Source organism: Salmo salar, chromosome ssa02 (assembly GCF_905237065.1).
Source record: "Salmo salar chromosome ssa02, Ssal_v3.1, whole genome shotgun sequence".
NCBI classification, from domain to species: domain Eukaryota; kingdom Metazoa; phylum Chordata; class Actinopteri; order Salmoniformes; family Salmonidae; genus Salmo; species Salmo salar.
This window is the reverse complement of record NC_059443.1, coordinates 23,381,562-23,397,775: the sequence shown is the minus strand read 5'-3', so window position 1 is coordinate 23,397,775 and position 16,214 is coordinate 23,381,562. Positions and strand designations below refer to the sequence as shown.

Genomic DNA, 16,214 nt, shown 5'->3' with positions numbered 1-16,214 from the left:
TTAGGGATAGGCGCACTAACTACCGGATACTGTTTGAATAATGCATTCACTTCCAATAGAACGCAAATGATGTGGTCATAGATAAAGGTGTATATCAAAAGAGATGCTGGAGTATGATGCATCCAGTATAGGTTACCCTGTAAATGATAAATAACCAATGGCTTTGTGCCAGTTGTAATGATAAATAAACGCCTCCTCATGTGCCATTTCCAGGTTTGAAGTTAGCTTCAATATCTAGTTTGTGGTATTCTGGGTCCATGACAAATGGTGTCCATTGTTCAATTTCACCATATCATGCCCTGACCAAACAGGGTAGGCAAACATGGCCTGAGGTTGACATTACCTTATCACACAGAAAGTGATTTGCCAACAAATACATTTGAATGTGTGTGATTGTGTTGGACATGGTGCTAGGACTGGCGTAAAGAGTTGTACAACTTGTACATCAGGTTAGCCTTTGCAATAAGTAGGCTACAGTAGCTATATGAGCCTACACACTGACAGCCTACAGTATACTATCATGTTATGAAACGACTTCTGTTTATGTAGGTCAGGCTAGTCTCATAATACCCCTCTCACATAAACAAGTGATGTTATGGTGTGAAGATGGTGTGATTATAACAGCAGCTTTTCATAGGACTTTTCCTTGAAGACAGCAGAGTCGTCTCTGCTCCCTAGTGAGAGGAGGGACAGTACAGTGTACTCTGCTGGTACGTCTGGCAGTGGATCTGGAGGTTTGGTGGGTCCTTCTTTTAATATAATGTACCACTGTACAGTAGTTGGCTACTTACCTCTGCCAATCAAAGACCGAAGTTGACAACTCCATACAAAGATAGGTATTTATTACCACACTCATTTGGGAGTTTATTTTACAAGGTAATCTCAACAACAACAAAGATAATAATGCAGTACGTATTGCAAATAAGAAAATATTACATAGATAACATCAATATGTACGTTTTGTTATTTTCTCATCGTTACCTACTGCATGTGAATGATAAACATAATTCACTGGAAACTTCCAATGACTCAACTATCATTATCCCACAACAGAGGAAACATTCTTATATCCTTATATTCTTATTCTGAGAAATGAGCATTCTTATTGGACAGGATTAAGAGTTTCAAAACGTTGGTTCCTGTTTTATTATTTGTTCTGAAGGTGAACCTGAACTCATTCAATGTTCTCCTCTGTCCTTCCCATAGTCTGTAGTCTTATAGCGCCCCCTCTAGGGATCCAGGAGGAACAGCTGACCCACACAGAGAACCAGTCCTAAAACTCCACTCAGCCTCACTGTTTCAGATCCTGATACTGTGGGTCCTGCATGAGGGAACAATAACATGACTTCAGTCTGGGATTATGGAGATGATGGAAACGGTCTAAAACAGTATTTTACCATGTAGTACGCAGGTATTCTAGCTAGGTTAAAAAACAAAGCATTTCGATTTCAATATTTCGATTTAACAGTACCTAAAACTGGGTTTAAGGTTGAGTTAATACATTTTGTATCAAGATAACTTGGTGTTAATAGTGTAGGAATATTTTATGATGGATATTATTATATAAGTCGAAGTGTAGTGTAGTTTTACAATATGGTGAATCAGTACTTTGGAATTGTAATAGTAATTGATTATCTACCTTTATGCATGGCTGAATGAATGTGGTCAGTTCATCATTAAATCTGCCAAAGAGTAATCAGTCTCCATCCAGGGTTTGTCTAGAGAGTCATCTCTTTACGATCTAAAGAACCCCCTAACAATCACAAAACTGCCATTGCAAGAATTGATTCTGCAGTGAAGCTTAATTTTATCACACAATAAAACGGGAGTGACTACCTGTGACCTTCACTGTCTTGGAGGCCTCTGCAGAGCGTCCAGCTGCTGTGTTCTCCACCACACAGGTGAATACCTGGACCGTACCAGGTACCGACGGGATCCATTTCAGGATATTCTTCCTCACGGAGAAGTAGGCGCTAGTAAGGATACTCCCCCTCAACGGCCAGCGGATGGAGCAGTCCAGGTCGACAGTGCAGTTCACCTGGCAGGTAAAGGTGTATTCTGTCCCAGGCAACACTGTGTCAGGGCCACTGATACTAACACTCCAATGATCAACTGTCAGCAAAGGAAGAAAATGTCAGCAAAATAGCTTTGCCTCTAAAAATGTTTTAAGGAAAATTGGACAGGATCACCCATATTCACTGATTCTCTCAAATGAAGCGTAGGCATTACATCTTATACTCACAGTTTAGCAGGTAGCCCACGCTTATGACCTTGCTTTTAGCCATGTTTGCCATGGTCACCTCACACTGATAGAAGCCACCATCAGAGGGCAGCAGGGAGTTAAAGTGGAGGGAGGTGTTGTGTTCCAACAGGTTTATCATGGCGTCTGGAGCTACAACCTGGCCGTCTTTGTACCAGAGCACTGGCAGGCCTGGGAAGGAGCCATTACAGTCCAGGCTGAAGGATTGGTTGAGGACGGGGAGAGAGAGCTGTGGGCTGGGCCTCACGGACACTGAGCCTGGAACACACAGAAGGGAGATCCAGAGGTGTGATTGGAGGGATGGTTAGGGTTAGGAATCTAAAGCATATTCAATCCGGGCAGAAAACTGGTTTTCCATACGAGTTCGGTCGGTCATTGTGGTAACTAAAGTTAGATGCCAATCGCCATATAAAGTCCAAAGAAGAAAAAGCCTGGAAGGAGGAGAGATGACTAGAAATGATTCAGTTGACCATTTTATGTGTGGATTAATTGTCGGAGTAGAGGACCTTGTGCATTTCAGGTAAAATAACAACTCAACATTTATATCCCAGGACAAATTAGCTGGAAACAACAAGCTAGCTAAATAGGACAAATTAGCTAGCAACTCCAGGCTGGCTAGCTAAATTGCCATAAATGTTTAATGCTTTACGACCTGTCACCAAATTAATATAATTGGTTCAGAGTTTGTTTTGATACTTCAACCTGCGTGTCGTGATCGCGTTTGGTGTGGGAGGGACAAAATCAATTTGCACACGATGGCGCACGCGCGCCGCCGGTTTGAGTTCGGTGTAAGGACAATGGACTATAAAGTATTCTTATTTTCTTTGCATCGCAGGGTATCGCACAGGATCGAAGGGGTTGACACTAGATTTAGAAATCTGTAATACAGGCTTCAGTGGTGGCTGGAGTAGTGTGAGCCTCTGTAGCACAGTTGGTAGAGCATGACTCTTGCAACACCAGGATAGTGGGTTCCATTTCTGGGACCACATGCACGCATGACCGTAAATTAAAAACATTAAAATCTCTTACTTTTCACCTCCAAGATTGTGGTTATGCTCTTGGAGCGCCCATTCTCTGTGTTGACCGCAGTACACTGCAGCTCCACAATGTGGTCCAGACCGTCTGGGGTCCAGGTCAACTCACTCCCAATGAAAGTGCGCCCCTTCAGCAACCAGGTGTAGGTGCATCCTGGGATGCAGTTGGAGGTACAGGTGAAGTTCGTCTCATATCCAGCTCTCACCCAACCCACGTAGGAAAGGCCTGTTAAATCAGGTCCACCTGCAAGGGAGATTGATTTACTATACAGATCATTGTTACAGCATAAAAAGCCAATGTCGCAATATCATAACAACATAACAAACAAACAACACAATGCCAAACACTATGATACTGAACATATAGTAAAATGTGGCTCTATATAATTGCGAGTTAACATAATTGCTTTGGTGGTAATGGTAAGAGATTAGAGGTAATCTTTGATGGTTTTAGGTAGTTGGATACTCACTTGCATTAGGAGATGCTGCTGAGACACTGGTAGGATCAAGGCCTCCTGGAGATATATATATGAGAGAGAGAGCGAGAGAGAGGGGGGGGGGCGAGGAGAGAGACAGAGAGACAGGGAGGACGAGGAAAGATAGAGAGACCTCATTAAAGCGGCAATCAGCAGTAAAAACAATAACAAAGCTGGAGCCCCACCCCTGGTTCGGTAAAAAGCAGAGGGATGGGGCTGGAGAAATCAAACAACTCTAATTCATAGACAGAGCTATGGATGTAAGGACTGATCATCCATGATATCAAAATTATAGTTGTAACCATGTTGTGAGGCTATATAGTTTGTTTGCATTTGCTTTGTTTACAAACATTGGAGTAAAACAAGCTTATATTTTGGATTCTAATGGGGAACGACAGCTGAACTAAGCTCATGAAGCATTTATAAGTTATATTCTTCAAGAATCAATGGGTACATATCATTCATTCATTTACATTCAAGTCCAAAAATGGTGTAGCAGCTGCTGATTGCCACGTTAAGGGCATCATACAACCTGATGAGCTGTGTCTGAATAATGTTGTTTGTCACAGACTCATGTGAGTGGCTAACAATCTGCCCTATATGTTTTACAATGATCACACTGAAATTGTGACTTTGTGTGTGTGTGTGTGTGTGTGTGTGTGTGTGTGTGTGTGTGTGTGTGTGTGTGTGTGTGTGTGTGTGTGTGTGTGTGTGTGTGTGTGTGTGTGTGTGTGTGTGTGTGTGTGTGGAATTAATTAATTAATGACTTATCTTATTTTCGTGCCAAATCACCATTTGTAGGCTCATCCTTTATGGGATTAATTGACTGAATGATTCAGTCATCTGTATATATGTGAATTAAATATATTCTGTGTGTGTGTGTGTGTGTGTGTGTGTGTGTGTGTGTGTGTGTGTGTGTGTGTGTGTGTGTGTGTGTGTGTGTGTGTGTGTGTGTGTGTGTGTGTGTGTGTGTGTGAGAGAGAGAGCGACCCCTTACCTGTCAGTGTCAGTACCAACACAGTGTAGAAAGTCTTCAAATAGAATGCCATAGTATTACTACCTAAGTCTTCTACCACTCTCTGTGGCCACCCAAAATATGTGGACCCCTTTATACCTTCATTAGTACAGGAAGTGTTGTGTTGACATACTGTAATGTCCTGGATTTCAACATCTGAGTCACAAAATTGGGATTTATTCAGACATTCTTTATTCACGTCTCAGCCATCTTGTGCTAAGAAACCTTCAGTAGAGATTCCAGGTTGCTAAAACATTTCTGTTTTTATTTCCTCACCTTACTCAAAGAGTAGGCTGGTTTAAATGATAGTGTGTACAGTAGTAAATATTGGGAGACTTCAGATTTGTGTAAAATGCCTTCCTCTTTCCTTTATGACTGCTGCTGATTCCAAAATGTCCTGTTGCCCCAAAGCAGAATGTTTCAGTTGACGACCATCATTAGTTGATTATATTGAATCATGTGTGTTAGAGCTGGACTGGAACAAAAGCCTACACACAACCCTGTAGTCAACCCCTGTGGTTTGTGTATGATATCCCCTTGGTTAACTGGGTCACTGGAGGTCTTTACTGATCAAGTTCCCTGACCTCTTGGCAATACTGTGGAAGTCAGTGACAAAACTGACTGGAAGTTACCGTCACTATAATCTAGTTCCCCTGCTGTGCGCAGTAGCATAGGGAAGAGGTTACCGTCAATGTAAAGTTGTGTAAGGTGTGTCTGAGCTGATGTGTTTGCGGGTGGTGTTACCAGGAGCCACCGGGGGTAATCAGGCCTCAGTTTGTTATATGACCGACTGTTTCACCTGACCACACCACGGACTGCACCAAACATTTTCTATTATATTGCCAAAATGCCACGTGCGTCCACTTTTATCAGTGCAGTCTTAACAACCTAGTCATTACAAAACTTCTATTCAGTCTTGTACCACTCTTTCTGTGGCCACCCAAAATATGTGGACACCTTTATAGCTTCATTAGTACAGGGAGTGTTATGTTGACATACTGTAACGTCCTGGATTTTAACATCTGACTCACAAAATTATATTTATTCATACATTCTTGATTCTTTAGACAGGGCTCCACAATGAAGGTGAAGACCTGGACCGTACCAGGTACCGACGGGATACATTTCAGGATATTCTTCCTCACGGAGAAGTAGGCGCTAGTAAGGATACTCCCCCTCAACGGCCAGCGGATGGAGCAGTCCAGGTCGACAGTGCAGTTCACCTGGCAGGTAAAGGTGTATTCCCTCCCAGGCAACACTGTACCTGTTTCATCCACCATCTTCACAAGGTCCTTTGCTTGTCTAATGTGGCTTAACAAACCACTACAGATAGAGAAGTGAAAATATAGGAAGCATATTTCGTGCTTCCTCCCATGAGTGTGGTAGACTGTGTGAAACTGTTTCTGCTTATCTGGACCTTTTTTTTAGACTGCGGTCAGTATGGTCTCTCCTCCTCCCATTACGGGGTCTGAGACGCCGAACCCTCCCACCATTAGCTCTGACAAATTGAAAACCCTTGTCAGAACCCTTGTCAAAACCCTTGTCATTGGCCAATGACAAGGTTTTATAATGTGAATTCCCGTTAACCTCCATTACCCGTAGTATTAGACTTAATACGAATCATCCAGCGATCATACACTGTTTACTAGGGGGCAGGGCTACCGACGTTAAGGCTAATCTGAAGATGGTGCTGGCTAAGACTAAAACTGGCGAGTGTAGAGCGTATAGGGATATTGTTATCCACGTCGGCACCAGCGATGTTAGGATGAAACAGTCAGAGGTCACCAAGCGCAACATAGCTTCAGCGTGTAAATCAGCTACAAAGATGTGTCGGCATCGAATAATTGTCTCTCACCCCCCTCCCAGTTAGGGGGAATGACGAGCTCTACAGCAGAGTCTCACAACTCAATCGCTGGTTGAAAACTGTTTTCTGCCCCTCCCAAAAGATAGAATTTGTAGATAATTGGCCCTTTCTCTGGGACTCACCCACAAACAGGACCAAGCCTGGCCTGCTGAGGAGTGACGGACTCCATATTAGCTGGATGGGTGCTCTCATCTTATCTACGAACATAGACAGGGCTCAAACTCCACAATGAGATAGGGTGCAGGCCAGGCAGCAGGCTGTTAGCCAGCCTTCCAGCTTAGTGGAGTCTGCCACTAGCACAGTCAGTGTAGTCAGCTCAGCTATCCCCATTGAGACCGTGTCTGTGCCTCGACATAGGTTGGGCAAAACTAAACATGGCGGTGTTCGCCTTAGCAATCTCACTGGAATAAAGATCTCCTCCATTCCTGCCATTATTGAAAGAGATTGTGATACCTTACATCTCAAAATAGGGCTACTTAATGTTAGATCCCTCACTTCCAAGGCAGTTATAGTCAATGAACTAATCACTAATCATAATCTTGATGTGATTGGCCTGACTGAAACATGGCTTAAGCCTGATGAATTTACTGTGTTAAATGAGGCCTCACCTCCTGGTTACACAAGTGACCATATCCCCCGCGCATCCCGCAAAGGCGGAGGTGTTGCTAACATTTATGATAGCAAATTTCAATTTACAAAAAAACCCAGACGTTTTCGTCTTTTGAGCTTCTAGTCATGAAATCTATGCAACCTACTCAATCACTTTTTATAGCTACTGTTTACAGACCTCCTGGGCCATATAAAGCGTTCCTCACTGAGTTCCCTGAATTCCTATCGGACCTTGTAGTCATGGCAGATAATATAATTTTTGGTGACTTTAATATTCACATGGAAAAGTCCACAAACCCACTCCAAAAGGCTTTCGGAGCCATCATCGACTCAGTGGGTTTTGTCCAACATGTCTCCGGACCTACTCACTGCCGCAGTCATACGCTGGCCCTAGTTTTGTCACGTGGAATAAATGTTGTGGATCTAAATGTTTTTCCTCATAATCCTGGACTATCGGACCACCATTTTATTATGTTTGCAATCGCACCAAATAATCTGCTCAGACCCCAACCAAGGATCATCGAAATTCGTGCTATAAATTCTCGGACAACCCAACGATTCCTAGATGCCCTTCCAGACTCCCTCCGCTTACCCAAGGACATCAGAGTACAAAAATCAGTTAACCACCTACCTGAGGAACTCAATTTAACCTTGCGCAATACCCTAGATGCAGTCGCAACCTAAAACCAAAAAATATTTGTCATAAGAAACTAGCTCCCTGGTATACAGAAAACACCCGAGCTCTGAAGCAAGCTTCCAGAAAATTGGAACGGAAATGGCACCACACCAAACTGGAAGTCTTCTGACTAGCTTGGAAAGATAGTACCATGCAGTATCGAAGAGCCCTCACTGCTGCTCGATCATTCTATTTTTCCAACTTAATTGAGGAAAATAAGAACCATCCCAAATGTATTTTTGATACTGTCGCAAAGCTAACTAAAAAGCAGCATTCCCCAAAAGAGGATGGCTTTCACTTCAGCAGTGATAAATTCATTAACTTCTTTGAGGAAAAGATCATGATCATTAGAAAGCAAATTACGGACTCCTCTTTAAATCTGCGTATTCCTCCAAAGCTCAGTTGTCCGGAGGCTGCACAACTCTGCCAGGACCTAGGATCAAGGGAGACACTCAAGTGTTTTAGTACTATATCTCTTGACACAATGATGAAAATATTCATGGCCTCTAAACCTTCAAGCTGCATACTGGACCCTATTCCAACTAAACTACTGAAAGAGCTGCTTCCTGTGCTTGGCCCTCCTATGTTGAACATAATAAACGGCTCTCTATCCACCGGATGTGTACCAATATAACTCAAATATTTTAGAAAAAGCTGTTGCGCAGCAACTCACTGCCTTCCTGAAGACAAACAAAGTATACGAAAAGCTTCAGTCTGGTTTTAGACCCCATCATAGCACTGAGACTGCACTTGTGAAGGTGGCAAATGACCTTTTAATGGCTTCAGACCAAGGCTCTGCATCTGTCCTCGTGCTCCTAGACCTTAGTGCTGCTTTAGAGACCATCGATCACTACATTCTTTTGGAGAGATTGGAAACCTAAATTGGTCTACACGGACAAGCTCTGGCCTGGTTTAGATCTTATCTGTCGGAAAGATATCAGTTTGTCTCTGTGGATGATTTGTCCTCTGACAAATCAACTGTAAATTTTGGTGTTCCTCAAGGTTCCGTTTTAGGACCACTATTGTTTTCACTATATATTTTACCTCTTGGTGATGTCATTCGGAAACATAATGTTAACTTTCATTGCTATGCGGACGATACACAGCTGTAGATTTTGATGAAACATGGTGAAGCCCCAAAATTGCCCTCGCTGGAAGCCTGTGTTTCAGACATAAGGAAGTGGATGGCTGCAAATGGCTGCCCTTGCGGTCTCTGCCTGGCCGGTTCCCCTCTCTCCACTGGGATTCTCTGCCACTGGCTTACTGGTGCTCTTCCATGCCATCCCTAGGAGGGGTGCGTCACTTGAGTGGGTTGAGTCACTGACGTGATCTTCTTGTCTGGGTTGGTCCCCCCCCTATACTCAGCCTTGTTTCAGGATGGTAAGTTGGTGAAGATATCCCTCTAGTGGTTGGGGGCTGTAATTTGGCAAAGTGGGTGGGGTTATATCCTGCCTGTTTGGCCCTGTCCGGGGGTATCGTCGGATGGGGCCACAGTGTCTCCCGACCTACCCCTGTCTCAGCCTCCAGTATTTATGCTGCAGTAGTTTATGTGTCGGGGGGCTAGGGTCAGTCTGTTATATCTGGAGTATTTCTCCTGTCTTATCCGATGTCCTGTGTGAATTTAAGTATGCTCTCTCTAATTCTCTCTTTCTTTCTTTCTTTCTTTCTTTCTTTCTTTCTTTCTTTCTTTCTTTCTTTCTTTCTTTCTCTCTCTCGGAGGACCTGAGCCCTAGGACCATGCCTCAGGACTACCTGGCCTGATGACTCCTTGCTGTCCCCAGTCCACCTGGCCGTGCTGCTGCTCCAGTTTCAACTGTTCAACTCCAGTTTCAACTGTTTGACCTGTTCATCAGACGTGCTACCTGTCCCAGACCTGCTGTTTTCAACTCTCTAGAGACAGCAGGAGCGGTAGAGATACTCTCAATGATCGCTATGAAAAGCCAACTGACATTTACTCCTGAGGTGCTGACCTGTTGCACCCTCAACAACCACTGTGATTATTATTATTTGACCATGCTGGTCATCTTTGAACATTTGAACATCTTGGCCATGTTCTGTTATAATCTCCACCTGGCACAGCCAGAAGAGGACTGGCCACCCCTCATAGCCTGGTTCCTCTCTAGGTTTCTTCCTAGGTTCTGGCCTTTCTAGGAAGTTTTTCCTAGCCACTGTGCTTCTACACCTGTATTGCTTGCTGTTTGGGGTTTTAGGCTGGGTTTCTGTACAGCACTTTGAGATATCAGCTGATGTAAGAAGGGCTTTATAAATACATTTCATTTGATTTGATTCTTTATACATGCCTCTTGTGCTGAGAAACATTGACTAAAGATTCCAGGTTGTTAATCGATTATGTGTTTATTACTTGTTACCTTAAAGAGTGGGCTGTTTAAATGATGCCTCGTTACCTCGGAGAGTGGGCTGGTTTAAATGATGACTTCAAAACTAGTATGTGAGTTCAAATTTTGGTGAAATGCCTTCCTCTCTTGCCTCATCACTTCATGACTGCTACTGATTCCACAATGTCCTGTTGCCACAAAGCGAATGTTTCAGTTGATTAATCAGTAATTGATGGCTCTCTGTTTATCATATATGCATAGTCACTTTAACCATATCTACATGTACATACTACCTCAATCAGCCCGACTAACCGGTGCCTGTATATAGCCTTGCTGCTGTTATAGCCTCGCTACTGTATATAGCCTCACTACTGTTATTTTTCACTGTCTTTTTACTGTTGTTTTTATTTCCTTACTTACCTATTGTTCACCTAAAACCTTTTTTTTTTTAGAAATTGCACTGTTGGTTAAAGCTTGTAAGCATTTCACTGTAAGGTCTACACCTGCTGTATTCAGCACACATGACGAATAAACTTTGATTTGTTTGATTATATTGAATCATGTGTGTTAGAGCTGAACTGGAACAAAAGCCTGCACACTACCCTGTAGTCAATGCCTGTGGTTTGTGTATGATATCCCTGTGGATAACAGTGTCAAAGTCAAGTTCCCTGGCCTCTTAGCCTCTCTGGGCTAGGCGGGACGAATTCGTCCCACCTACGTAACAGCCACTTGAAGCCTGTGGCGCGATTTTCAAAACCTTAAAAATCCTATTACTTCAATTTCTCAAACATATGACTATTTTACAGCTATTTAAAGACAAGACTCTCGTTAATCTAACCACACTGTCCGATTTCAAAAAGGCTTTACAACGAAAGCAAAACATTAGATTATGTCAGCAGAGTACCAAGCCAGAAATAATCAGACACCCATTTTTCAAGCTAGCATATAATGTCACAAAAACCCAGAAGACAGCTAAATGCAGCACTAACCTTTGATGATCTTCATCAGATGACAACCCTAGGACATTATGTTATACAATACATGCATGTTTTGTTCAATCAAGTTCATATTTATATCAAAAACCAGCTTTTACATTAGCATGTGACGTTCAGAACTAGCATACCCCCGCAAACTTCCTGGGAATTCGCTAACATTTTACTAAATTACTCACGATAAACGTTCACAAAAAGCATAACAATTATTTTAAGAATTATAGATACAGACCTCCTCTATGCACTCGATATGTCCGATTTTAAAATAGCTTTTTGGTGAAAGCACATTTTGCAATATTCTAAGTACATAGCCCAGGCATCACGGGCTAGCTATTTAGACACCCGGCAAGTTTAGCACTCACCATAATCATATTTACTATTATAAAAGTTTGATTACCTTTTGTTGTCTTCGTCAGAATGCACTCCCAGGACTGCTACTACAATAACAAATGTTGGTTTGGTCCAAAATAATCCATCGTTATATCCGAATAGCGGCGTTTTGTTCGTGCGTTCCAGACACTATCCGAAATGGTAAAGAAGGGTCGTGCGCATGGTGCAATTCGTGACCAAAAAATCGAAATATTCCATTACCGTACTTCGAAGCATGTCAACCGCTGTTTAAAATCAATTTTTATGCCATTTTTCTCGTAGAAAAGCGATAATATTCCGACCGGGAATCTCCTTTTCGGCAAACAGAGGAAAAAATCACAAAGACGGGGGCGGTCAGGTCACGCGCCTAAGCCCAGAGTCCCTTGATCGGCCACTTGAGAAAGGCGATAATGTGTTTCAGCCTGGGGCTGGGATGACGACATTCAGGTTTTTCCCGGGCTCTGAGCGCCTATGGACGACGTAGGAAGTGTCACGTTAGAGCAGAGATCCTTAGTAAAAGATAGAGATGGAAAAGAAGTTCAAGAAATGGTCAGACAGGCCACTTCCTGTAAAGGAATCTCTCAGGTTTTGACCTGCCATTTGAGTTCTGTTATACTCACAGACACCATTCAAACAGTTTTAGAAACTTTAGGATGTTTTCTATCCATATGTAATAAGTATATGCATATTCTAGTTACTGGGTAGGAGTGGTAACCACATTAAATCGGGTATGTTTTTTATCCAGCCGTGTCAATACTGCCCCCTAGCCCTAACAGGTTAGCACAGCTGCGGTAGTCAGTGACTAAACTGACTGGAAGTTAACGTCACTTTAATCTCGTGCCCACTGCGCAATAGCCTGGGGACAAGGTCAGCATCACTGTGAAGACGAATAAGGTGTGTCTGATCTTTTTATTTAACCTTTATTTAACTAGGCAAGTCAGTTAAGAACAAAATCTTATTAACAATGACGGTCTACACCGGCCAAACCCGGACGACACTGGGTCAATTGTGTGCCACCCAATGGGACTCCCAATCACAGCCGATTGTGATACAGCCTGGATTCAAACCAAGGTGTCTGTAGTGACACCTCAAGCACTGAGATGCAGTGCCTTACACCACTGCACCACTTGGGAGCCCAAGTTGATGTGATCTGATCTGGTGTTTCTGCAGGTATGACCATCTCACCTGACTGCACCATGGACTAAAACTAAAGTGGTTGCTATGCCACTCTAGTCTTTATGGAGCACATAAATATGACTCCAAAGAGTAAAGGTTGACATGTAAAGCAACAGGAGGAATGGACATGGGGCTAGGTCCTATCACGATACATGTTGCAATTTACCAGCACATTGTAAAAGGGCTGCAATGCTGCATTATTCCTGGCAGTGACTGTTGTTTACACAACATTTGCCTTTTATGGGCTTTGAATCCATATTCCTCTCTCTCTCTCTCTCTCTCTCTCTCTCTCTCTCTCTCTCTCTCTCTCTCTCTCTCTCTCTCTCTCTCTCTCTCTCTCTCTCTCTCTCTCTCTCTCTCTCTCTCCTTTAGGATAGCATGAATACTACATGAGTTATTGATAGAACGAGAGACCTTAGAATTTTCTTAGCATTTGTTGCTAATCATTTCTTAACTACACGTTCAGTAACTGCAGTCTATGGGTCTGAAATAAAGGTAACGTGTATATTTGGTCAAGAATGTTGCTTTTGTCTCTTCTCAAGAAAAGCCACAAATAGTTTCGCAAACGGTTACACACTGCTGAAACACATTATGAAATTTGGCCTTCTGAAAGCAGATCTGAAGCAAAAAAATGACAGTGCAATATCCTCAGGGGAGATCAGCATCACATGCAGTATATATCTAGATTATTCACTGTCTATCATGGAAATTCTACTTCACCAACTGTTTTACAAATTTCATATGGTTATACAGTTTGATTCACAGTCTCCTTGTGTGATGTCACAGGTAGAGCACTGTACAGTATGACAATATTGCTTATTCTTCCTGTGCCACTGTATTATTGGTTTTAAGTATGGCATGAAAGTTTGTTGTTTTGCACTTGTGAAATAATCTCCAAAGCTCTCATTGGATGAAGTGGTGCCTCTAGGGCAGTGGTTCCCAAACCTTTTATAGTCCCGTACCCCTTCAAACATTCAACCTCCAGCTGCGTACCCCCTCTAGCACCAGGGTCAGCGCACTCTCAAATGTTGTTTTTTGCCATCATCGTAAGCCTGCCACACACACACACACACACTATATGATACATTTATTAAACATAAGAATGAGTGTGAGTTTTTGTCACAACCCGGCTCGTGGGAAGTGACAAAGAGCTATTATAGGACCAGGGCACAAATAATAATATAATAATAATCAATAATTTTGCTCTTCATTTAACCATCTTACACATAAAACCTTATTTGTTCATCGACAATTGTGAATAACTCACAACAGGTTAATGAGAAGGGTGTGCTTGAAAGGATGCACATAACTCTGCAATGCTGGGTTGTATTGAAGAGAGTCTCAGTCTTAAATCATTTTCCACACACAGTCTGTGCCTGTATTTAGTTTCATGCTAGTGAGGGCCGAGAATTCACTCTCACATAGGTACGTGATTGCAAAGGGCATCAGTGACTTAACAGCGCAATTTGCCAAGGCAGGATACTCTGAGCGCAGCCCAATCCAGAAATCTGGCAGTGGCTTCTGATTAAATTAAATTTTCACAGAACCGCTTGTTTCGATGAGGCTCTCTTGTTCAGATATCGGTAAGTGGACTGGAAGCAGGGCATGAAAGGGATAACGAATCCAGTTGTTTGTGTCATCCATTTTGGGAACGTACCTGCGTAATTGCGTACCCAACTCACTCAGGTGCATGGCTATATAACATTTGACATTGTCCGTAAGCTTGAGTTCATTTGCACACAAAAATCATACTCTCCCTGATCTGTTTCACCTGTCTTTGTTCTTGTCTCCACCCCCTCCAGGTGTCGCTCATCTTCCCCATTATACCCTGTGCATTTATACCTGTGTTCTCTGTTTGTCTGTTGCCAGTTAGTTTTGTTCGTAGAACCTACCAGCGTTTTGTTCCCCTGCTCCTGCCTGTGTCTTGCCCTTGTTTTCTTGTTTTCCCGGTTGACTGTTCTGCCTGCCCTGACCCTGAGCATGCCTGTTGTCCTGTACAGTCCCCCTACTACTCCGGATTACTAACCTCTGCCTGACTTGACCCTGAGCCTGTCTGCCATCCTGTACCTTTACGCCATCTCTGGATTATTGACCCCTGCCTGGCTTGACCTGTTGTTTGCCTGCCCCTGTTGTAGGAATACACTTTTGTTTCTTCAACCCTGTCTGCATCTGGGTCGTACCTTAAAACGTGATACAATGATGGAAAGACCCGTGTGTTGTCCTTGTTAATGCAGACAGAGAAGAGCTCCAACTTCTTAATCATAGCCTCAATTTTGTCCCACACATTGAATATAGTTGTCCCTGAGAGTCCCTGTAATCCTATATTCAGATCATTCAGGCGAGAAAAAACATCACCCAGATAGGCCAGTCGTGGAAGAAACTCGTCATCATGCAAGTGGTCAGACAAGGGAAAATGATGGTCAATAAAGAAAACTTTAAGCTCGTCTCTCAATAAAAAAAAGTGTCAATACTTTGCACCTTGATAACCAGCGCACTTCTGTATGTTGTAAAAGCGTTACATGGTCGCTGCCCATATCACTGCAGAGTGCAGAAAATACACAAGAGTTCAGGGGCCTTGCTTTAACAAAGTTAACCATTTTCACATTTCAGTGTCGAAAACATCTTTCAAGCTGTCAGGCATTCCCTTGGCAGCAAGAGCCTCTCGGTGGATGCTGCAGTGTATCCAAGTGGCGTCGGGAGCAACTGCTTGCATGCGTGTTACCACTCCACAATGTCTCCCTGTCATGGCTTTTGCGGCATCAGTACAGATACCAACACATCTTGACCACCAAAGTACATTTGATGTCACAAAGCTGTCCAGTACTTTAAAAATATAATCTCCTGTTGTCCTGGTTTCTAGTGGTTTGCACAAGAGGATGCCTTCCTTAATTGACCCACCATAAACCTAACGGACATATACCAGGAGCTGTGCCAGGCCTGCCATGTCTGTTGACTCATCCAGCTGTAACGCATAAAATTCACTGGCTTTTAATTGTTTCAAAACATCTTCTATCATGTCACTGATGTGTCGTGAAACAGTGTTGTTTGATGGAGGCATTGTCTGTATAGTTTTTTTGTCCCTTTCCCCCAGCATTGTCCCAGCGATATCCACGCAAGCAGGAAGAATTAAGTCCTCCACAACAGTATGGGGCTTGCCTGTCCTAGTCACTCGGTAGCTCACCATATAAGATGCTTTTTTTTACTTTTAATCCTCCTTAGTGATGTCACAAAGAATAATTTTTCAGGACCTTTCATGGATTTTCACATATGTTGACATTTGTTTGGTGCTGGAGATAATGAATATAAGACTGAACAGTGGAGGAATTGCCCTTTAAAAGAGAGACGTGCTTTAAAATATTCAACTAGGACGTTACAAAAATATGACATTGTTAAAAGAGAGAAGTGTT

General features: G+C 42.9%; 1 protein-coding gene across 1 annotated transcript; it reads right to left on the bottom strand.

The window, feature by feature from the left end:
- Positions 1-825: 825 nt before the first annotated feature.
- On the bottom strand, positions 826-4,894 carry LOC106578696 (carcinoembryonic antigen-related cell adhesion molecule 20). The gene is made up of 6 exons (XM_014157806.2): positions 4,768-4,894; positions 3,765-3,809; positions 3,290-3,538; positions 2,243-2,518; positions 1,837-2,112; positions 826-1,321 (listed from the first exon to the last, which is right to left on the bottom strand). Exons 1-6 carry the CDS (start codon positions 4,817-4,819, stop codon positions 1,230-1,232), a joined length of 990 nt encoding a protein of 329 aa, XP_014013281.1. The 5' UTR covers positions 4,820-4,894; the 3' UTR covers positions 826-1,229.
- Between the last annotated feature and the right edge of the window lie 11,320 nt (positions 4,895-16,214).